The sequence below is a fragment of the Schistocerca cancellata genome, chromosome 8 (genome assembly GCF_023864275.1).
Source record: "Schistocerca cancellata isolate TAMUIC-IGC-003103 chromosome 8, iqSchCanc2.1, whole genome shotgun sequence".
In the NCBI taxonomy this organism is placed as follows: Eukaryota; Metazoa; Arthropoda; class Insecta; order Orthoptera; family Acrididae; genus Schistocerca; species Schistocerca cancellata.
The window spans coordinates 364,162,195-364,186,999 of NC_064633.1; the positions used below are offsets into that span (position 1 = coordinate 364,162,195).

At 41.5% G+C, this 24,805-nt stretch overlaps 1 protein-coding gene across 1 annotated transcript in view; it reads left to right on the top strand.

The window, feature by feature from the left end:
• LOC126095271 (probable E3 ubiquitin-protein ligase HERC1) overlaps positions 1-24,805 on the top strand; it is an 814,023-nt gene that overhangs the window by 608,695 nt on the left and 180,523 nt on the right. Inside the window, exons 54-55 of the mRNA XM_049910030.1 lie at positions 8,863-9,028; positions 21,199-21,393. Coding sequence (XP_049765987.1) covers positions 8,863-9,028; positions 21,199-21,393 — 361 coding nt within the window. The remainder of the gene's footprint in view (positions 1-8,862; positions 9,029-21,198; positions 21,394-24,805) is intronic.

Genomic DNA, 24,805 nt, shown 5'->3' on the forward strand with positions numbered 1-24,805 from the left:
AATGTTTACAAACCTGATCTTTATGTCAAAGAACAAAAGAGTCTACAACTCAATCACTTAAATTTTAATCATTCATGTTTCATTTCCCATCACAGTTGAAAGATAAAAGAAAACAAAAGCAAAAAATACATTAGCTTTTAATATTTCCTGTTATAAGTTTTTCATTTTATTTGAAATTGAAAAACTGGCATTATTCTCTCTACAGCTCATCTGTTCTTCTTCTAACTCATTCTCTGAAAAAAATTACTTCCAGAGATTAACCTAGTCCTTTGGACTGAAAGTTATTAACTGTTAACTGTGATATAGTTTTACCATATTGCAGGTTGTCTCAAATATGTTTCACATAACGCAAATGCCAGATTGTTGTTTTCTGCAGTATACAGAGTATACGATCTACTGGTTTGTCTAAGAATAAATCTCCTACAGCTCAACCATTATGCATAATTGTCTGTGGGTAATTTACAGTCTTACTAGATATTAATTTTAAAAATTCTCTTTTGAACTATTTCAAACAGTAGAAAATCCAGGATGGAATGTAACAATATCAGAGAAGGAAAGTTGCTACTCACCATATAGCGGAGATTCTGAGTCGCGATAGGCACAAAAAAAAGATTCACACAATTATAGCTTTCAGTCATCAAGGCCTTTGTCAGCAGTAGACACACATACACTACCATCCCCCAGGTGGCATATTCCATCATCGGATCAAAATTGACATTGTCTTTCCACGTGTACCAACAGCCCCCATCCCTAGTAGCATATTTTGTTGACTCCCACCTACACAGGCAGAAATGACCTTCAAGATAAAGCAGGAGAAACCAGAGTGCACATAGAAGGCTGTTAATGTTCATTTTTCCCATGTGCTATCCCACAGTGAAACATCTACGGGGCGGGCGTCGTTGGTACATGTGGAAAGACGATGTTAATTTTGATCCAGTGATGGAATATGCCACCTGGGGGATGGTAGATGTACTGATAATGGTTTCAGCATCTTCTGCCAACAGGTTGCACAGTGATGTAGCTACCACAGCGCCATCTGTGTCTACTCTTTAATAGGAAATGTTCACAGCCAGATGGCTCAGTGTTGTGCAAAAGTGTGAAGCAAGCAGACAACCATGCCATGCAGTTACACAAGTGCTTCCTACAACCAACTGAGTTAGTTTGAAAGGATTGTGGTCTTCCGAATGGCTGGATGGTCCTTTCGGAGAATTCCCACATAAGTTTGATGTGATGCCTCAGTTGGACAGTGATGCATGTATTAATAGACATGTGAACATTCTCACATCTGTAGTTGAGCTTCTGGACATCCACAGAACACAGATACTCATCAGTATCATCATATTGTAAGGGCAGTAGTGGCAGATCATTCTGTTACCACAGCACAGATAAGAGAGCTTGTGAGCCCAGACATGTCAACATGAACTGTTGCGAACCAGTTATTACCAATGGGACTACGAGCCCTCACATCTCCAGCCTGTCTTCCAGTCATTGCTTGATGTGCATGGCTTGATTGCTGCCATCAGAAGATCACTTGGAAGATGGAATGGCATGCTGTGGTCTTCAGCAATGAAAGCAGATTCTGCCTGCGCTCAGGTGATGGTCATTTGAGCATATGCCATAGACCTGGTGAGTGGTATCTCATAGAATGCATTTGTCCAAGATGAATCCATCCCACCCCTGGCCTTATGGTCTTGGGTGCAATAAGCTACAATTCTCTTTCACCTTTGGTGTTTCTGAAGGGGAGGCTAACCAGTGCTCAGTACATGCAGAATGTTGTTAGACCCATTCTTTTGTAATTCTTAGTGCAGGAAGGTGATCTGTTGTTCCAATAGGATAATGCTCACCCACACGCTGCCCGTGAAACTCAATGTGCTCTTCAAGAGGTTCAGCAACTTCCCTGGCCAGCACGATCTCTGGACTTGTCTCCAATCAACCACATGTGGGATATGATGGGATGAGAAGTGACTTGTGAGACTTGTCAACCAATGACTTTTACAGGACTACATGACTTAACAGATCCCAAGACAGTATTCGCCATCTGCACAATCAACTGGATGCCAGAGTCGGCACCTGCATTGCCGCCTGTGGGAGTCTTCCACAAACTAATATGGATGCTTCAGCAGGAGTTGATACATAGTAGCACAGAACTGCTTATGCTCTTGATCTGCAAATTTTTTCATGCACTCCCAATTGCTCTTTCACACCAGTAAATCTTGAGTGAAATGGAAATGTGTAAAAGGGTGTACTAACTTTTATTCCAGCAGTGGGTTTTGCATTTGAAGGAAAAAATGAGGTGACTGAAATTTTGTGGAAAGATCTTGACATGATGAAAAACACCATTATTTTATAGATTGCCACCCCAGGTTGCATATCATCTCCATGGCACTCTCTCCCCATTCTGCAGTAATCCATATGAATTACCCATCTCTGAACTTTTTTGATGTCAGCCATCTGTTGTGTCTGATAAGGATGTCACATCATGCACTAGCACTCTAGTACAGGAGGGACAAACACAGTGTTTTTTGTAGAATTTATTAGTCTTCTAAGTGTACTTCAGTTGTTAACCATGTTGGTGCAGGAATCGAATGCCCTACAAGAAGAACTCTTCACCATCCTTATTGGCAGCATAGGATTATGCTGCAGAGCATGCTTTGCCGTCCGAGGTGAGGACCATGTTCTGTCTTTTTTAATGTCCAGGGGACCATCATAAATCATGGTGACTTCAGTGTAATAATTGTCTTTGAATAAATGTGTCATTTCCTTTCATCTCATTGTGTGTTTCTTTCTGTTATCTTCTGCACTATACTGCAATAGTTCTTTTATGTGTACAGTCCAAGTTATCAAGCTATGTTACTTGGCAGTGACACATCATGAAAAAGTTACATTCGTCTTTAATTTTTGCACAGTGGTGTATTAAAAGTATCTTGCATTGAATTCCATTCTCAATTTCAAGCTTCTGTAAAACATTGCCAATTGTAGAGGTGTTGCATCCTTTTAAATATTGTATGCCTTTTTTATTCTTTTATTTTGTGTGCCGTGGGGGGATCTGTTCCATCTTAATTAATTTAGTTGGTGTGAATCTTTCATTTTCTAAACCATATCTTGTCTGTGCTTAAGTGGTTAGTTTGGAAGACGTGGAGACTGTCTCTTAGGAATCCCTCAAACAAATTTTTCATCTGCTTCTCTCTCTCTCTCTCTCTCTCTCTCTCTCTCTCTCTCTCTCTCTCTCTCTTTAAATAGATATATTTAGTGTTTACTTTTGGTGAGTTTGGATTTTATGGTATTCAGTTATGTTACAGTGACTTTGTGATCACAGACCCTTGTATCCGTCATTGCTGTCTCTCATTGCAGAGGTTTGTTTGTTGCTGAGAGGTCTGGTGTTTTATCACAACTATTTATAATTCATGGGGGCTCCTGAACTAATTGTACAAAATAATTTTTGGAGGACATATCTATTACAATTTGGATAGTGTTTTACGTCTTTATTAAACATGTATTTTCTTTCAACATATTGAGGGTAGACTGAAGTCAATATAACTGTATGTATCAGGCACTTGCTCAAAATGAGACTCATATTTTCTTGAACCTTTCAGCACCTACATCATCTCGGTCAGTCAGTCAATAAAAGGAACCAGCTATTAATGTATTCCAGTTGTTGAGTAGAACTTCTACCCATACCAATTCTTAGCAACTATTTACTTTAGTTTCACTACAAGATAAACTACTTCTAATAGCAACAAGAATGCCACCACCAACTGAATTTAATCTGTCATTTTCTGAGCGCTGTTAGGTGCGTGGAAAAAACTTTGGCTGAACTTATCTGTGGCTTTAGCAAGCTTTCACTGCCTGTAACAATTTCTGCTGTAGTGCTTGAAATGAGTGCTAGGAGCTCTGGTTCTTGCCTAATACATCTGTGAAAATTTACAACTGTAGTACAGCTGTTTCCTAGGTCTACCTTCATCCTGTGTTTGTGTCTGAAGCCCTTTTATACACTTTCACAACCCTCTAACCTAAAAAACCAGCCGATACATTCCACGTAGCACCCAAAAACCATGTAGTCATCTCCTATGTGTAATGGACATCTGCTGTATTAAGCACATTCCAACACCCCTTCACCCTATGGCACATTTCAAGAAAGCACAGCACCAATTTTCTAGGATGAAGCATTGACTTGCAATAATACCAGCTTGGTAGGGTCAAAATGCAACACTAAACATCTGTCACTAAGCAAAGCGTTTTTGAGTTTCTGAAGTGCCTCTTGACAGTCTTTAGTCACACAAAAGGCACGTTTCCGCAACGCAAATGATGCAATGGAACTGCGATCTGAGCGGCATTCTCTAGGAACCGAATGTAGTACCTCATCTTGTCTAGTACTGACTGCAGCTCAGACAGATTGCAAGGAACAGGCAGGTCATGGATTGCAAGCAAATGAGATTGGAGGGGGTGCACACCCTGACTGTTTATCACATGACCTAAGTACTGTAGTTCAGTTTGAAAAAAGTCACTCTTTTCAAGACAACACTTGAGTGCTGCTTCTGGCAATACTTGAAAAAGGGCACGCAAATTGGCAATGTGTTCTTCTGGTATATGACCTGAGATGACAATATCATCAAGTTTGTTGTTGTTGTGGTCTTCAGTCCTGAGACTGGTTTGGTGCAGCTCTCCATGCTACTCTATCCTGTGCAAGCTTCTTCATCTCCCAGTACCTGCTGCAACCTACATCCTTCTGAATCTGTTTAGTGTATTCATCTCTTGGTCTCCCTCTACATCAAGGTAGATTGAACAAAATGGCACGTTTGCAGTGAGCTGTTCCAAGTAACATTGAAAATTGTGGGTATGGAAGCACTGCAGAAGGGTAAGCACAAATACTTGAACAGTCCGAAGTGCATATTTACAACAAACACTTTCTGTGATTTTTCATCCAATGGAATTTGCAAGTAGGCATCATGCAAATCTATCTTAGAAAAGTAACGTCTTGCTCCAAGCCTGTTCTGGGGTTCCTCAGGGCGAGGGTAATGGGTAAGTGTGAAGTACTGTCTGTGGGTTGACTGTAGACTTTAAGACAACACAAACCAAATGCAACCAGAAGACTTGGGCAACAAAATGAGAGGACTTGGCCCATTGACTAGCTTGAATGGGAGCAATTATATCTTATTTTGCAGTTGTTTCAATTCACTGGCTACTTTGTCTTAAAACAATTGGAACAGGGCAGGCCCAGAAAAACTTAGGCTGTGCATTGTCTTTCAGTGTAACAAGCAATACAAAGTTATTAACGTTTCCCATTCCTTCTGAAAATAGTTCAGGAAATTCTCTAAGCAAGCTAGCGACACTATCTTTTGGAGAAAAATCTGATGTGGAAAGTGCATTGTTTTGGATGCTAAGGCCAAACAAGTCAAAGACATCTAAGCTTAAAATGTTCTCACTGACTCTTGATTTCAGCACAGTAAAACTCACTGCCCTAGAGTGAGATTTGTAAATGGCAGGCAAACTACAGTGTCCAAGTACTGGAATTTCCTGTACATTGAGAGCAGTGAAGTGAAGTGCTTGCTAGATTTAGAAAGGCTTGGTGAGCCTAACTGTTCATATGTGGCACAATTAAGCAAAGTTACTGAGGCACCTGTATCTAACTGGAAGTTCACACACCGGCCAGCAATTTGTAATGAGACAAATAGTTTGTTAGAACATCGTTGCACAGCACTAGGGTGAGGAGGAGTCACAACCTTAATCTTACTTTTGTCAGAACCTGTTGTAGGTTTGGAAAACACAATGTTTACTGTGTGTGCATGAGCCTGTTTCTTTCTGAGAGCAGGCAAAATGGGCATTTTTGTGCCGTTGCAAACAAATTGCTTGGATGTGGCCTTTTTTCCACACATGTAACATGTTGTGTTACGTGATGGGCAATCCTGTCTTTTATGGGGAGCCAAACATCTAGGGCAAGACTTCACTAAGTTTGCAGGCCTGTTTACATGTCTATGTGGCTGTCTGTGCGGCTTTGTACGCGCTCGTTGTTATGGATGCTTGGGGTGGTCGCGAGCAAGGGGTGACTCGACCCGACAAATCAGGCTGGTCAAACTTATTGGCCACTGTGGCACCCAAATCGTATTACTCTAATATTTGCAATACTTGGGGAAGTGATGGATCAGAGTGCTTTAGAATCTGTTCTCATATTCTACTATTGAGGACAATGAATGTTATTGCATCTCTAATCATTAACTCAGTGTAAAAGTTGCCACAACTACACATAAATTTACACTTCCCAGTCATGCCCATTAATTCTGTGTACCACTGACGGTATGTCGGTTCCGGTTTTTTCTGCAAGCACTGATATCTGGCTACAGCTGCTTGAACTTGCTGGTCATAGTACTTGGTTAACGCAGCGATTACCTCGTCGTAGCTGAGTTCGTAACAAGATGCAGTTGGGAATAGTTTTTTTATTAACCTGAATTTTGTATTAACCTGATCCCGCAATCAAAAGAAAGTATTTTAGTTTTACTGTACTTTGTACTCAATGAACTTCATAGTGTGCTTGGAACTGTGGCAGGTATTCGAGCCATTCCTCTCCCATGCCATTAAATTGCCAGAACATTAGTATGCTGGTTTGCAGCACTTGTCGGGCTTGTCGGTTTGTCTGTTGGGCGGCCGATGCTGCTTGTGCAGCCAGTAGTTGTCGTACCGTCATTAGTAAGGCAGTAATTTTTTGGTTCTGAAACTGAAAAGCTTGTGTTAGATCCATCACATTGGCCATCTGTGGCTGAGGCGCAGGGCCAGGGGTTGGAGCGGGTGGGGTAGCCATGGTTTAAAAAAATATGTTATAGCAAAACGCAAGCAAAGCCTCTGAAAAGAGAAATTTGATTAGTCCTATGGCTCCAATCCTGGAATACGTGCAAGAACACAACCAGAAATTAACAATGAGAAATGAGCATCTGTGCAGGCTAAAACACAAGAGAAGCAAGCAAAACTGGCACTGAAACCCATCCTCATGGCCAGTTTTTTGTGTCGTCTTGTTGTCACTGTAGAGCTGTAACATGGGAAGCAAGGAGAGGATGTTTTTTAGTGGCCGGTTATCGCTTTCTATAACACAAACTGCACGTGTATATTAACTCGGTTCTTTATTCATAAGAATAAGGACGTTACTTAACTCAAACTTCCATGTGCTGTGGTACAAGCTCTACCTTAGTGGTCCACATTAGTCTCACTGCTGGTGACATACAAGTCCACTAGGTACACATGCTGGTCGCTAGTTACTGACTAAGTCTGAGTTAGGGGCTGATTTAACGACGACTGCAACTCCCACTGGGCTGCGACTGATGACTCGACTCATTGACTCACTCGATGACAGACTGGAACAGACTGGGCTCTGTGACAGACTGGGTCCCTGGTGGCAGTCTAAATGCCACTGGTGGAAAGGGCATTGGAAGTGCATTCTTTACGAGTCTGTCTTTGGCCTCTCTCCTGATAGGCTTGCTTGCTCTGGTGTCTATTATCGATTTTCTCACAACCTCTTTGCCGCCTAGAGTGCTGATGCCAGCTTGCAACAGCACAAGGTCCACAGTCAGTTCTGTCAATGACACTGCAAATGATTAGCTCTACCTTCATACTGCAAGCAAGACTGGCTGTCTAATTCACTTCAGGTGGCTGCTGCAAACCAGAGAAAATTTCTGATCCAAAATGGCACGTATCATTAGTTCCAGAATGAGCCATCACCTCAAGTTGACTGCACACAGTGCTCTTAATGACATCTGGAAGGACTCGTTCTGCATCTGGGATAACCCTCCCCCTCCATTATGCACACTGGACTTCTTCCCTTCCTTGGTAGCCACATGTGAAAGGAGCTCCATCACATGGTTAACATCAGAGCTCCCAGCTACCAATAATCTCACCCTGTGTGAAAGCCCAGGCCCTGCATGGTTTCCTCTGAAACAGGGCAAGTGCATGCATCTGGCTCAAGATATTTCTCAGCCACAGACAGTGTCTGAAACCTGGTTCTCAGATAAACTGGATAGTCCATTCAATCAGTCCCACAGAATCGGCCATGGATGAGAGGTCATCTTCAATGCAGGCAGTAACCTGGCTGACCACAGTAGTGGACAGATCAGGAAACTCGTGGGACGTGCTAGATGTCTGTTGGATCCCCACACATGGCACCTCATAGTAATTGCCATTGACAACAGCGTGAAGCTGTATGATGGAAACCAGCACCACCTGGAGCTCTGAGTGAACGATGACCAACTAAGCTCACAGTTTAACAGTCCTTACCCATACTAAAAATAGTGGAAATCTATGGTGTAAAAATGTATGAGAAATTTAATAATTATACAACAAAAGCACTCCAAAAGTACTTCCTTGTCAAAGTTGTTTAAGGCAGAGGATTTCCTCATTTGTAGCCCATATCATAGCTAGAATGATTCCAGATCCATATCTGCTCTGCTTTTATCCTTTCCTTAAGTCTCATTAGTCTGCATTGCCACCAGGCAGCATTCAATCTTGTAATGGGTAGTAATTATAAAATTTTGGCTCATCATTGTGTACACATGTCACCACATACTACACATAGTAATTCTAACAAAGGCAGCCGGTAACTACAGCAAAAATATTTGTTTGCGTCTGTTTTCTCATGACAGAGCCACCCCACAGAAAAACTATGGCACCAGATGTTGATATTCAGCACATTTAGTTGTTTGAGAGGTAATCTCACCACAGAACATTCATTTAATAAGTGTCACTGTCATTTCTCTTTTATTCTTTCCCAGGGTGTATTTCATTTTGTAGAAATTGATTCAGTTGTTTTGATTTCAATTCCATAATTTAAAAAATATCTTCATAGAAAAATGTATAGCCTTTAACTCAGGACTCTGATTCCAGGGTTGTATATCCAGCATAAAGTGGGACCCTACTGGCAACTTTCTTGCTAGCTGTGGCACTGATCAAGTTTGTAGACTGTGGAGAATTATTGATGGGTGTTGGAGCTGCATTTACATATTAAATCCAGCCTATGAACCAGTTGCGCTTATGTGGTCTCCATACGTAGGTGAGTGATTCCTATTGCATATAGTATGCAGGAAGTATAAATAAAAATTAAAGAAATTACTTCTTAAACGCAGTTTTTCAAATCTAATTGATGTTTGTTTAGTATATGTCTTTAGCTAACTTTGCACAGAATCATCACTGTTATTCCAGTTTTCTCAGACTTGAACGACTATTAAAGTTCCATTGTGCCAAATACAGTGTGTTGATTACATTATGAAAAGGGTAATTGCAACTTACCATATAATGGAGATGCTGAGTCACTAATAGGCACAACAAAAACACTGTCAAACAAAGCTTTTGGCCAAACAGGCCTTCATCAGAATTACACACACACTCACACACAGTGTGTTCTGATAAAGGCCTGTTTATCAGAAAGCTTGTTTGGAAATCTGTTTGTTGTGCCTATATTTGTGATTCAGCATCTCTGGTATATGCTGAGTAGCAACTATCCTTTCCATAATATTGACATTCAGTGTGTTAGTAGATAATGCAAATCTCTTGCCCAGTGCAAAGTCCCAGGGGACTGGAAGAAGGTGCAGGTGACTCATACATATAAAAGGATGAACGAACGGACCTGCAAAATTACAGACCAATATCCTCAACATTGGTTTGCTGTGGAATTCTTGCACATATTCTAAGTTTGAATGCGATAAGTTTCAAGCTTCTCCTTGCAAATCAGTACAGATTTAGAAACAATCGCTATTGTGAAACCCAGCTTGCCCATTTCCCATCTTCCAAACAAAGGAGGAAGGGCAACAGGCAGATTCCATATTCCTAGATTTCGGGAAAGTGTTTCGCATGGTGCCTACTGCAGATTGTTAATGAAAGTCCAAGCATATGGATTAGTTTCGCAGATATATGATTACTTCTTAAGTAATAGAACCCAGTACATTGTCTTCAATGGTGGGTGTTCATCAGAGACAAGGGTATTGCCAGGAGTGCTCCAGGAAGGTGTGGTAGGATCACTCTTATTCCCTATATAAATAAATGATTTGATGAACAGGGTGAACTGCAATCTGTGGCTGTTTGCGGATGACACTGTGGTGTTTCAGATATGTTGTCATTGAGTGACTGTAGGAGAATACAATATGACTTAAACAAAACAGATAATTGGTGTGATGAATAGCAGCTTGCTCTAAATCTAGAAAAATGTAAGTTAGTGCCGATGAGTTAAAAACAATCCTATAATGTTTGAATGTGGCATTAGTAATGTGCTGCTTGATGTAGTCATATCTATTACATACTCAAGTGTAACATTGCAGAGCAATATGAAATAGAAGGAGAACATGAGATTGTTAGTGGGAAGGGCAAATTCTCAACTTATTTTATTGGGAGAATTTTAGAAAACTGCAGCTCATCTGGGAAGAACACTGTGTATACAACACTAGTGTGACCCATTCTTGATTACTGCTTGAGTGTTTGCAACTCCCATCAGGTAGGATTAAAGGAGGACATCACAGGAAATCGGAGGTGTGCTGCTAGTTTTGTTACAAGTAAGTTTGATCAACTCAAGTATTACAGAGATGCTTCATGAAGTCTAACAGGAATCCCTGGAGGGAAGACAACCCTGTTTTCATGTAAAACTTTTGAGAAAATTTAGAGAACCGGCATCTGAAGCTGACAGCAGAACACTTTGACTGCCACAAAGGTACATTTTGCATAAGGACCACAGAATAGGATAAAAGAAATTTAGAGCTCATATGGAGGCAGACTGACAGTTGTTTTTCCGTTGCTCCATTTACAAGTGGAACAGGAAAGGAAATGGCTAGTAGTGGTATGAGGTGCCCTCCGCCATGTACCATTTGTTGGCTTACGGAGTATATATGTAGATGTAGATTGTTGTACAATTAACAAATCTCCTGTGACAGTATCCACTTGTTCAAAATAGACATGTATGCAGTTAATAAATTCACCGTGACAGATTATGTGAGGTGGTGCCACATGTAAACCTCGGGTCTATGTTAAGGAGGACTAGAGTTCAAATTCCCATTGAGCCATTCAGATTTACATTTTCTGTGGTTCTCCTAAATCAATTAAGGCAAATGCTGTGATTACTTTAGACAAAGATTTTACTTTTATGGAAATTGGCATTCAATAGTAGGAAAAGGAAGAGAAGGAAATATAGTAGGAGATCTGGACTTGGGAGAAAGGACTAGAAGGGAAAAGTGTGTGTTAAAATTTTGTATGGAGCACTATTTAATCATATATTGTTGTATTTGTAGAAGAGGCATGAAGGTTTCAGTAAACTGTCAGGTTATATTTAGATTACATAATAGAAGTAAGATAGAGATGTAGAAACCAGATTTTTAACTTTCAGAACCTTTTTAGGGGAAGATGAGAACACTTATCATAATTGGCTGTGAACTGTGGATTAAAATTGAAGAAGTTGCAGAACTATAGGAAGTTAAGGAGATGTGATATTTTTTTAAAAAACAGAAGTCATTGAAAGTTTCAGAGAGAGCATTAGGTAATGCTCAGCTGGAACAGGAGAAAGGAATTCTGTAGTTGACAACTGGATAACTTCAAGAGATAAAACCATGAAGGCAGCAGAGGACCACGTACACAAAGAGATTAGATTCAGTAGAAATCCTTGGGTAACACGCGAGATATTGAAATTAATTGATAAAATGAGGAAATATAAAAATGCAGCAGGCAAAAAGGAAAGAGATTGACATAAACTTCAAAGTGGCAAAGCAAGAATGGTTAGAGGATAAATGGAAAATCAAGAAGTATGCATGACTAGGGAATGATAGATACCTCCTTTCAAGAAAAAGAAACACCTATGTGCAAGTTAAGAACTTAGGTAGCAAGCCAGTACTAAGCAAAGGAGGGAAGGCTGAAACAGGGAAGGAATTTATAGAGGAGCTGTACAAGGGAATCACACTAGTAGAAATATTATGGGAAGGGAACAGGAAGTACAGGAAGGTGAGATGGGAGATATGATACTGTCATAGAATTTTAGAGAATACTGAAAATTCTTTCAGGGTTATTGAGATCCTTGGGTGAACCAGTCATGACAAGATTATTCCACCTGGTGTAAGAGGTATACGAGACAGGTCAAATGCTCTTATACTTCAAGAAGGCTGTAATAAGAAGTCAGGTGCTCACATGTGTAAATGTTATTGGACCAAGACTTTAATTCATAGTTTCCAAAACACTGATGTGAATTATTTATAGAAGGCTAGATCAGTTTGATTTCCATGGAAATGTAGAAATATATGGAGCAACATGTACCCTAAGAGTATTCTTAGAAGATAAGTTGCAGTACCTACCCCATGAACCATGGACCTTGCCTTTGGTGGAGAGGCTTGCGTGCCTCAGTGATACAGATAGCCGTACCGTAGGGGCAACCACAACGGAGGGGTATCTGTTGAGAGGCCAGACAAATATGTGGTTCCTGAAGAGGGGTAGCAGCCTTTTCAGTAGTTGCAGGGGCAACAGTCTGGATGATTGACTTGATCTGGCCTTGTAACACTAACCAAAACGGCCTTGCTGTGCTGGTACTGTGAATGGCTGAAAGCACCGGTAAACTACAGCCGTAATTTTTCCCGAGGGCATGCAGCTTTACTGTATGGTTAAATGATGATGGCGTCCTCTTGGGTAAAACATTCCAAAGGTAAAATAGTCCCCCATTCGGATCTACGGGCGGGGACTACTCGAGAGGACGTCGTTACCAGAAGAAAGAAAACTGGCGTTCTACGGATCAGAGCGTGGAATGTCAGATCCCATAATCGGGCAGGTAGGTTAGAAAAATTTTAAAGGGAAATGGATAGGTTAAAGTTAGATATAGTAGGAATTAGTGAAGTTCGGTGGCAGGAGGAACAAGACTTCTGGTCAGGTGACTACAGGGTTATAAACACAAAATCAAATAGGGGTAATGCAGGAGTAGGTTTAATAATGAATAAAAAAAGTAGGAATGCGGGTAAGCTACTACAAACAGAATAGTGAACGCATTATTGTATCCAAGATAGATACGAAGCCCACACCTACCACAATAGTACAAGTTTATATGCCAACTAGCTCTGCAGATGACGAAGAAATTGAAGAAATGTATGATGAAATAAAAGAAATTATTCAGATAGTGAAGGGAGACGAAAATTTAATAGTCATGGGTGACTGGAATTCGTCAGTAGGAAAAGGGAGAGAAGGAAATGTAGTAGGTGAATATGGATTGGGGGTAAGAAACGAAAGAGGAAACCGCCTGGTAGAATTTTGCACAGAGCACAACCTAATCATAGCTAACACTTGGTTCAAGAATCATAAAAGAAGGTTGTATACATGGAAGAAGCCGGGAGATACTGACAGGTTTCAGATAGATTATATAATGGTAAGACAGAGATTTCGAAACCAGGTTTTAAATTGTAAGACATTTCCAGGGGCAGATGTGGACTCTGACCACAATCTATTGGTTATGAACTATAGATTAAAACTGAAGAAACTGCAAAAAGGGGGGAATTTAAGGAGATGGGACCTGGATAAACTGCCTTATCCAGAGGTTGTACAGAGTTTCAGGGAGAGCATAAGGGAACAATTGACAAGAATGGGGGAAAGAAATACAGTAGAAGAAAAATGGGTAGCTTTGAGGGATGAAGTGGTGAAGGCAGCAGAGGATCAAGTAGGTAAAAACACAAGGGCTAGTAGAAATCCTTGGGTAACAGAAGAAATATTGAATTTAATTGATGAAAGGAGAAAATATAACAATGCAGTAAATGAAGCAGGCAAAAAGGAATACAAACGTCTCAAAAATGAAATCGACAAGAAGTGCAAAATGGCTAAGCAGGGATGACTAGAGGACAAATGTAAGGATGTAGAGGCTTATCTCACTAGGAGTAAGATAGATACTGCCTTTAGGAAAATTAAGGAGACCTTTGGAGAAAAGAGAGCCACTTGTATGAATATCAAGAGCTCAGATGGAAACCCAGTTCTAAGCAAAGAAGGGAGAGCAGAAAGGTGGAAGGAGTATATAGAGGGTCAATACAAGGACGATGTTCTTGAGGACAATATTATTGAAATGGAAGAGGATGTAGATGAAGATGAAGTGGGAGATATGATACTGCGTGAAGAGTTTGACAGAGCACTGAAAGACCTGAGCCGCAACAAAGCTCCGGGAGTAGACAACATTCCATTAGAACTACTAACAGCCTTGGGAGAGCCAGTACTGACAAAACTATACCATCTGGTGAGCAAGATGTATGAGACAGGCAAAATACCCTCAGACTTCAAGAAGAATATAATAATCCCAATCCCAAAGAAAGCAGGTGTTGACAGATGTGAAAATTACCGAACTGTCAGTTTAATAAGTCACGGCTGCAAAATACTAACATGAATTCTTTGCAGACGAATGGAAAAACTAGTAGAAGCTGACCTCGGGGAAGATCAGTTTGGATTCCGTAGATATATTGGAACACGTGAGGCAATACTGACCCTACGACTTATCTTAGAAGCTAGTTTAAGGAAAGGCAAACCTACGTTCCTAGCATTTGTAGACTTAGAGAGAGCTTTTGACAATGTTGACTGGAATACTCTCTTTCAAATTCTGAAGGTGGCAGGGATAAAATACAGGGAGGGAAAAGCTATTTACAATTTTTGCAGAAACCAGATGGCAGTTATAAGAGTCGAGGGACATGAAAGGGAAGCGGTGGTTGGGAAGGGAGTGAGACAGGGTTGTAGCCTCTCCCCCATGTTGTTCAATCTGTATATTGAGCAAGCAGCAAAGGAAACAAAAGAAAAATTCGGAGTAGGTATTAAAATCCATGGAGAAGAATTAAAGACTTTAAGGTTCGCCGATGACAATGTAATTCTGTCAGAGACAGCAAAGGACTTGGAGGAGCAGTTGAACGGAATGGATAGTGTCTTGAAAGGAGGATATGAGATGAACATCAACAAAAGCAAAACAAGGATAATGGAATGTAGTCGAATTAAGTCGGGTGATGCTGAGGGAATTAGATTAGGAAATGAGACACTTAAAGTAGTAAAGGAGTTTTGATATTTGGGGAGCAAAATAACTGATGATGGTCGAAGTAGAGAGGATATAAGATGTAGACTGGCAATGGCAAGGAAAGTGTTTCTGAAGAAGAGAAATTTGTTAACATCGAGTATAGGTTTAAGTGTCAGGAAGGCATTTCTGAAAGTATTTGTATGGAGTGTAGCCATGTATGGAAGTGAAACATGGACGATAAATAGTTTGGACAAGAAAAGAATAGAAGCTTTCGAAATGTGGTGCTACAGAAGAATGCTGAAGATTAGATGGGTAGATCACATAACTAATGAGGAAGTATTGAATAGAATTGGGGAGAAGAGAAGTTTGTGGCACAAGTTGACTAGAAGAAGGGATCGGTTGGTAGGACATGTTCTGAGGCATCAAGGGATCACCAGTTTAGTATTGGAGGGCAGTGTGGAGAGTAAAAATCGTAGAGGAAGACCAAGAGATGAATACACTAAACAGATTCAGAAGGCTGTAGGTTGCAGTAGGTACTGGGAGATGATGAAGCTTGCACAGGATAGAGTAGCATGAAGAGCTACATCAAACCAGTCTCAGGACTGAAGACCACAACAACAACAAGAAGTTGCAGTAAGGCATACATACATTTGTAGCACTAGTTGATTTAGAGAAAGTTTTTTACAATATTGTGTCTGCATTCATAGCTGATTGTTCAGCATAGCTGACTGCCATTTAGAGGATATGGGTTCAGTTTCCAGTACTATCATGGATTTTTCCTTGGTGGGAGGACTGGAACTGGGTCCATTCAGCTCCATGATGCCAACTGGGGAGCTACTTGAATTACAGCATTGTCTGAGAAGGACATGGCACTCAGACAGTCCCAATTGGCCTGCCTGAGGCCAGAACAGTGGAACTTTGACAATGTTGACTGCAATACACTCTTTGAAATTTTTAAGGTGGCAGGAATAAAATATGGAGAGCAAATGGTTATCCACAGTGTGCATAGAAAGGAGACTCCATTTATAGTAATCAGTGGACATGAAAGGGAAGTAGCAGTTGAGAAGGCAATGAGACAGTCATGTTGCCTATCCCCTATGTTATTCATTCTCTCCTGTGAGTAAAGGAATTAGGGAGAAGAAATTAAAACTTTGAGGTTTGCCAAAGAGATTGTAATATTTTCAGACATAGCAAAGGACTTAGAAGAGCAGTTTAATGGAATTGATAGTACTTGAAAACATGTCACAAGATGAACATCATTGAAAGTAAAGCAAGGGTAATGGAATGTAGTCGAATGAAATAAGGCAATACAGAGAGAATTAGATTAAGAAATGAGTCTCTAAAAGTAGTAGATGAGTTTTGTTATTTAGACAGCAAAATAATGAACTGTGGCCAAAGTAGAAAGGATGCATGCATCCTGGCAGTAGAAAGAAAAGCATTTTTGAAGAAGAAAGAAAGAAATTGTGAAACATGGATGATAAATTGTTCAGGCAGGAAGGGAATAAAGGCTTTTGAAATGTTGTACTATTTGAGTATGCTGAAGATTAGGTTAGTGAATCTGGTAACTAATGTTGATGCACAGAAAGAAATGGGGAAGAGAAGGTTATGGCACAGCTTGACTAAATGAAGGGATATTGTTTATTAGGACATATTCTGAAGCCACAAAGGGTCAATTTGGTATAAAGGAGTGGGAGGTAGAAATTGCAAGAGGAGTCCAAGGCTTGACTACAGTAAGCAGGTTCAAGTGGATTTTGTTTGCGGTAGTTATGCAGAAACAGAGAAGCTTGCACAGGCTAGATTATGTGGAAAGCTGCACCGAACCAGTCTTTGGACTGAAGACATCATCATCATCATCATCAACAACAACAACAACAACAACAACAACAACAACAACATTATCTTTGGTGAATGCATGTCCTGCCTCTGGACAAATGAATATTAAACACCAATCATCATTCATTCATTTGCTTCATGATATAACATTTCATGCATGTTTGTTATAGCCCTGTGTCATTTTGGTAACTCCTAACTGTAAAGACTGTGTACTCAAAACAAATACTTGTTGTGTTGTTATACTGTTCCATTGCTGACCTTGGACTTTCATTAAGGACGGAATCAGCTTGAAATCACTGCCATGCCATTCTGATTTAATTTCCCCTAAATCAATGCAGGAGGAAAGGCCGCTGGACCTGATGGGATACCAGTTCGATTTTACACAGAGTACGCGAAGGAACTTGGCCCCCTTCTTGCAGCAGTGTACCGTAGGTCTCTAGAAGAGCGTAGCATTCCAAAGGATTGGAAAAGGGCACAGGTCATCCCCATTTTCAAGAAGGGATGTCAAACAGATGTGCAGAACTATAGACCTATATCTCTAATGTCGATCAGTTGTAGAATTTTGGAACACGTATTATGTTCGAGTATAATTACTTTTCGGGAGGCTAGAAATCTACTCTGTAGGAATCAGCATGGGTTTCAAAAAAGACGATCGTGTGAAACCCAGCTCGCGCTATTCGTCCACGAGACTCAGAGGGCCATAGACACGGGTTCCCAAGTAGATGCCGTGTTTCTTGAGTTCCGCAAGGCATTCGATACAGTTCCCCACAGTTGTTTAATGAAAAAAGTAAGAGCATATGGACTATCAGAACAATTGTGTGATTGGATTAAAGAGTTCCTAGATAACAGAACGGAGCATGTCATTCTCAATGGAGAGAAGTCTTCCGAAGTAAGAGTGATTTCAGGTGTGCCGCAGGGGAGTCTCGTAGGACCGTTGCTATTCACAATATATATAGATGACCTTGTGGATGACATCGGAAGTTCACTGAGGCTTTTTGTGGATGATGCTGTGGTATATCAAGAGGTTGTAACAATGGAAAATTGTACTGAAATGCAGGAGGATCTGCAGCAAATTGACACATGGTGCAGAGAATGGCAATTGAATCTCAATGTAGACAAGTGTAATGTGCTGCGAATACATAGAAAGAAAGATACCTTATCATTTAGCTACAATATAGCAGGTCAGCAACTGGAAGCAGTTAATTCCATATGTTATCTAGGAGTACGCATTAGGAGTGATTTAAAATGGAATGATCATATAAAGTTGATCGTCGGTAAAGCTGATGGCAGACTGAGATTCATTGGAAGAATCCTAAGGAAATGCAATCCGAAAACAAAGGAAGTAGGTTACAGTATGCTTGTTTGCCCACTGCTTGAATACTGCTCAGCAGTGTGGGATCTGTACCAGATAGGGTTGATAGAAGAGATAGAGAAAATCCAACGGGGAGCAGCGTGCTTCATTACAGGATGATTTAGTAATCGCGAAAGCATTATGGATATGATAGATAAACTCCAGTGGAAGACTCTGCAGGAGAGATGCTCAGTAGCTCGGTACGGGCTTTTGTTGAAGTTTCAAGAACATACCTTCACTGAGGAGTCAAGCAGTATATTGCTCCCTCTTACGTATATCTCGCAAAGAGACCATAAGGATAAAATCAGAGAGATTAGAGCCCACACAGAGGCATACCGACAATCCTTCTTTCCATGAACAATACGAGACTGGAATAGAAGGGAGAACCGATAGAGGTACTCAAGGTACCCTCCGCCACACACCATCAGGTGGCTTGCGGAATATGGATGTAGATGTAGATGTAAATGCCATAACATTGGCCCGAGCACAGATACTTCCTTCACTTACCCTTCTACAGATGCACTTCTGCTCCACCTTTAATAACTTTTGTTTCTTACTACCGTCCTTTCCTCTTCCAGTTCTTAATTCTTAATTCGGAAGGTGAAGGTTTTGAAGATTACTTTTGCTGTGTTTGAGATTTATGCTAGTTCTCATATGCATACTGAGCTCTCTTTTCACACTTTTATCCCGAAAGTAATCTCCTTGTGCTTGACAATCCATCATAAATATGAACTTCAGTCAGATTTTTGGCACTCTGCACAGCTCCCAAACACCAATTATGAAACTCAGTGATGTTTGAAACTCATCAGTGGACAATTTTTTCATTCTTTTATTTATTTTGTCAGTGATTATACACTCCTGGAAATTGAAATAAGAACACCGTGAATTCATTGTCCCAGGAAGGGGAAACTTTATTGACACATTCCTGGGGTCAGATACATTACATGATCACACTGACAGAACCACAGGCACATAGACACAAACAACAGAGCATGCACAATGTCGGCACTAGTACAGTGTATATCCACCTTTCGCAGCAATGCAGGCTGCTATTCTCCCATGGAGACGATCGTAGAGATGCTGGATGTAGTCCTGTGGAACGGCTTGCCATGCCATTTCCACCTGGCGCCTCAGTTGGACCAGCGTTCATGCTGGACGTGCAGACCGCGTGAGACGACGCTTCATCCAGTCCCAAACATGCTCAATGGGGGACAGATCCGGAGATCTTGCTGGCCAGGGTAGTTGACTACACCTTCTAGAGCACGTTGGGTGGCACGGGATACATGCGGACGTGCATTGTCCTGTTGGAACAGCAAGTTCCCTTGCCGGTCTAGGAATGGTAGAACGATGGGTTCGATGACGGTTTGGATGTACCGTGCACTATTCAGTGTCCCCTCGACGATCACCAGTGGTGTACGGCCAGTGTAGGAGATCGCTCCCCACACCATGATGCCGGGTGTTGGCCCTGTTTGCCTCGGTCGTATGCAGTCCTGATTGTGGCGCTCACCTGCACGGCGCCAAACACGCATACGACCATCATTGGCACCAAGGCAGAAGCGACTCTCATCGCTGAAGACGACACGTCTCCATTCGTCCCTCCATTCATGCCTGTCGCGACACCACTGGAGGCGGGCTGCACGATGTTGGGGCGTGAGCGGAAGACGGCCTAACGGTGTGTGTGACCGTAGCCCAGCTTCATGGAGACGGTTGCGAATGGTCCTCGCCGATACCCCAGGAGCAACAGTGTCCCTAATTTGCTGGGAAGTGGCGGTGCGGTCCCCTACGGCACTGCGTAGGATCCTACGGTCTTGGCGTGCATCCGTGCGTCGCTGCGGTCCGGTCCCAGGTCGACGGGCACATGCACCTTCCGTCGACCACTGGCGACAACATCGATGTACTGTGGAGACCTCACGCCCCACGTGTTGAGCAATTCGGCGGTACGTCCACTCGGCCTCCTGCATGCCCATTATACGCCCTCGCTCAAAGTCCGTCAACTGCACATACGGTTCACGTCCACGCTGTCGCGGCATGCTACCAGTGTTAAAGACTGCGATGGAGCTCTGTATGCCACGGCAAACTGGCTGACACTGACGGCGGCGGTGCACAAATGCTGCGCAGCTAGCGCCATTCGACGGCCAACACCGCGGTTCCTGGTGTGTCCGCTGTGCCGTGCGTGTGATCATTGCTTGTACAGCCCTCTCGCAGTGTCCGGAGCAAGTATGGTGGGTCTGACACACCGGTGTCAATGTGTTCTTTTTTCCATTTCCAGGAGTGTATTTACCTGTCATCTTTTGTCTAATCATAACACTCATAAAAAGCAGGCAAGAGCTAGTCATGAATTTCAGTAGCTATGTCCACTCTCATTCAAAGAATAGGAATCACAGTAAATTTTATCACTTGTCAAAATTTGAAATCAACACAGAGCTATCTGTATCCAAATTTCTGACAGGGGAGCCTACAACAGAGATCTGTCAGATTGTGGAATGTTTTACTGACAATATGGGAAATGATAGTACTACTAACTGTGGAAAGGAACTTTTTCTCCATTTTTATTTAGCTTGAGCATCTACATTCTAGATAACCCTCATGTGCCTACTACTGTAAATGATTTATTAATATAAGAATGGTAATTGGGGCTGGGTAATCAAATACTCATTTTAAACACTTGGTTTGTTTTTGGAAGTGAAACAATGACATATTATGTAAGAATGTTACTTACAATGCATTAAGTTATTAGTTCAGTGGCTTCACTTCCAAACAAGTAATACTTATCAAAAAGATGAAATTGTTCATGTATATGTGGACCAGTTTCTTCTCTCTCTCTATCTATCTGTCTAATCTCACCCCTCCCCCCACCCCCCCACCCCCCAACCCCCCCACCCCCACCCCCCACCCTCTCCCCACCTGGTCCCAAAGCTATTTTTCCTTTGTTATGTGCTCTTATGTACATACACTTATATATTTTAACCTCATTTCAAAATTTATGTCCCTATGCCAGCTAAGTATTATATAGAATGAGTGGAATGTTATATAATGTGAATTTTCACAGGTAAGGGGCCGCAGAAACTTTTACTTTGCATGGGCACAGCATATGGAAGTGTCAATGTATGGACAGTTCCTAGCATTCAGGAAGGTGAGCTAATTAATACTGAAGAACCACAGTTGGTACACCAGCTACAAGGACACCTGTACCATCCTGTAACTGTCCTCAACATACACAAAGATGGCCTGCTGCTCGCTACTGGTAATTTATAGCAGATATTGAAACTAATAAAAGTATTATGATGGCCCTTGAGAGCTACCACTTGATTCTGTTTGTGTGTGTGTGTGTGTGTGTGTGTGTGTGTGTGTGTGTGTGTGTGAGAGAGAGAGAGAGAGAGAGAGAGAGAGAGAGAGTGAGTGTTGGAGGCCAAAGTGTGGGAGAGGGAGAGTGAGAGAGAGAAAGTTGAACCGTTAAAGATAGTTAGGTTAGTGTAGGTGATTGTCCTGGTATTGCTGGGTCAGTCTGGGTTTTCACATAAATGTCCCAATATCCAGAGAAAGCTGGGTTTTAGTCTGGAAACAAAATGTGTGCAATGATATTTCTCATTTAATTAAATGATTGTGAAAAACAAATTCTCTAGCAATAGAATGTTATACAGGGTGTTACAAAAAGGTACGGCCAAACTTTCAGGAAACATTCCTCACACACAAAGAAAGAAAATATGTTATGTGTCCGGAAATGCTTACTTTCCATGTTAGAGCTCATTTTATTACTTCTCTTCAAATCACATTAATCATGGAATGGAAACACACAGCAACAGAACGTATCAGCGTGACTTCAAACACTTTGTTACAGGAAATGTTCAAAATGTCGTCCGTTAGTGAGGATACATGCATCCACCCTCCCTCGCATGGAATCCCTGATGCGCCGATGCAGCCCTGGAGAATGGCGTATTGTATCACAGCCGTCCACAATACGAGCACGAAGAGTCTCTACATTTGGTACCGGGGTTGCATAGACAAGAGCTTTCAAATGCCCCCATAAATGAAAGTCAAGAGGGTTGAGGTCAGGAGAGCATGGAGGCGATGGAATTGGTCCGCCTCTACCAATCCATCGGTCACCGAATCTGTTGTTGAGAAGCGTACGAACACTTCGACTGAAATGTGCAGGAGCTCCAACGTGCATGAATCACATGTTGTGTCGTACTTGTAAAGGCACGTGTTCTAGCAGCACAGGTAGAGTATCCCGTATGAAATCATGATAACGTGCTCCATTGAGCGCAGGTGGAAGAACATGGGGCCCAATCAAGACATCACCAACAATGCCTGCCCAAACGTTCACAGAAAATCAGTGTTGATGACGTGATTGCACAATTGTGTGCGGATTCTCATCAGCCCACACATGTTGACTGTGAAAATTTACAATTTGATCACGTTGGAATGAAGCCTCATCTGCAAAGAGAACATTTGCACTGAAATGAGGATTGACACATTGTTGGATGAACCATTCGCAGAAGTGTACCCATGGAGGCCAATCAGCTGCTGATAGTGGCTGCACATGCTGTACATGGTACGGAAACAACTGGTTCTCCCGTAGCACTCTCCATACAGTGACGTGGTCAACGTTACCTTGTACAGCAGAAACTTCTCTGATGCTGACATTAGGGTTATCGTCAACTGCTCGAAGAATTGCCTCGTCCATTGCAGGTGTCCTCGTCATTCTAGGTCTTCCCCAGTCACGAGTCATAGGCTGGAATGTTCCGTGCTCCCTAAGACGCCGATCAATTGCTTCGAACATCTTCCTGTCGGGACACCTTTGTTCTGGAAATCTGTCTCGATACAAACGTACCGCGCCACGGCTATTGCCCCGTGCTAATCCATACATCAAATGGACATCTGCCAACTCCGCATTTGTAAACATTGCACTGACTGCAAAACCATGTTCGTGATGAACACTAACCTGTTGGTGCTACGTACTGATGTGCTTGATGCTAGTGCTGTAGAGCAATGAGTCGCACGTCAACACAAGCACCGAAGTCAACATTACCTTCCTTCAATTGGGCCAACTGGCGATGAATCGAGGAAGTACAGTACATACTGACGAAACTAAAATGAGCTCTAACATGGAAATTAAGCGTTTCCAGACACATGTCCACATAACATCTTTTCTTTATTTGTGTGTGAGGAATGTTTTCTGAAAGTGTGGCCGTACCTTTTTGTAACACCCTGTATAATGCATATTTTCGCAGTATATACTGAATTTGGTTTAACTCGTCCTGTGCCTAAAGAAAAAGTATCATCATAACTGACAAGAAGTGTAGTAAGTGTAGTAATGAAGTTAAGTATAAAGTATAAACACAAGTATCTCAGTTGTTTCTCTCTGAAATCTTGTCAGCTTAGGTCAGTGATCTTCAAGAGTGTAAACTATAATTTATTTAGACTTGACTGCTTGCCCTTCCTCTTTTTGTGTGTAGAGATCATAATAGTTGTTCTTAAAAACAGTCATATGTGCAGTGAGCACATATGAAAGCTGAGAGTAAACGTGTTGAGTTTGAAACACAAAACAGCAATATCACAGAGGACTGCATAGCTTTTTAATATGTATGTAGCCAAATTGGAAGTAAAATTTATTGTATGAACTTAAAGTAATAAGGTTTAGGGAATTCTCAGAAAAAATGTTCAAAGGTATACAAGAAGCAAAATTATAAATAAATATAAACTAAGTAACAATGTAAGGTGGAGAGAAACTAGAATACAATAGTGAAAACTGAGTGACCCAACAACAGAAGTAAAAAATACATTATAATACTAATAGTGATCATTGTGATATTGTTGGAGCTCGAAGCACGTTATGATATTTGTACCTTCCAACTCTGTTCACAAAATGAAAAAGTAACACATTGACAAGAATAGCACGCTGTCATAAATCTCCAGACAGACAATGCCAGTACCAATAAGGCCACTGAGCTGCAATAGTCACTGTACTGCGACCACCACCAGTGATGCTGCTCTCTACTATATCCAGTACCTTTTGGTAAAGTAGGACCACTGCCCAAACTACAGTGTTATGTAATGACGGCTATTTTACATTGTAGTTCCAATAGCGTAGTTTAGTTTAATCAACTTCTCGTTTTGTGGATCATAATTATAATCATTTGCTGCAAAGTGATACAAGTCAGATTTGCAATTATAGTATACTTTCTTTGTGAAACGTGTGACAGTATGCTGACCATTTACAGGATTTTCATGAGGTATGGTCCCTGAAGTGTAGCATGAACTTCAGGCTGCAGCTGCATGTAAGGGGAGGAAAGCAATCACACTTGGAGGCCCACAAGCAGGAGGAAGGGTGTGTGCCCTGCTACTTTGCATCTTAAAAATTTTATGGTGGCAAATGGCACACATGTATAACACAAGACTGTGACCTACTTGTAAATGTGCAGTTGCTGATAGCCATTTACGGTGCTTGTGAGACATTGCTGCTGCCTATATAATTACTCTCACTGCCATTAGTGCTGTGGATCTCTACATTGATGATGATTTGTTCTGTCATTGTATCAGTGGTCAGACCACTTTGAATTAGTGAATGGGACTGTAACAAGAAGCCTACTTGACATTTCAGGTACACCAAACCAAAGTGAATGCAACATTCTCCTTTTGTAAATATTGTTTCAGTG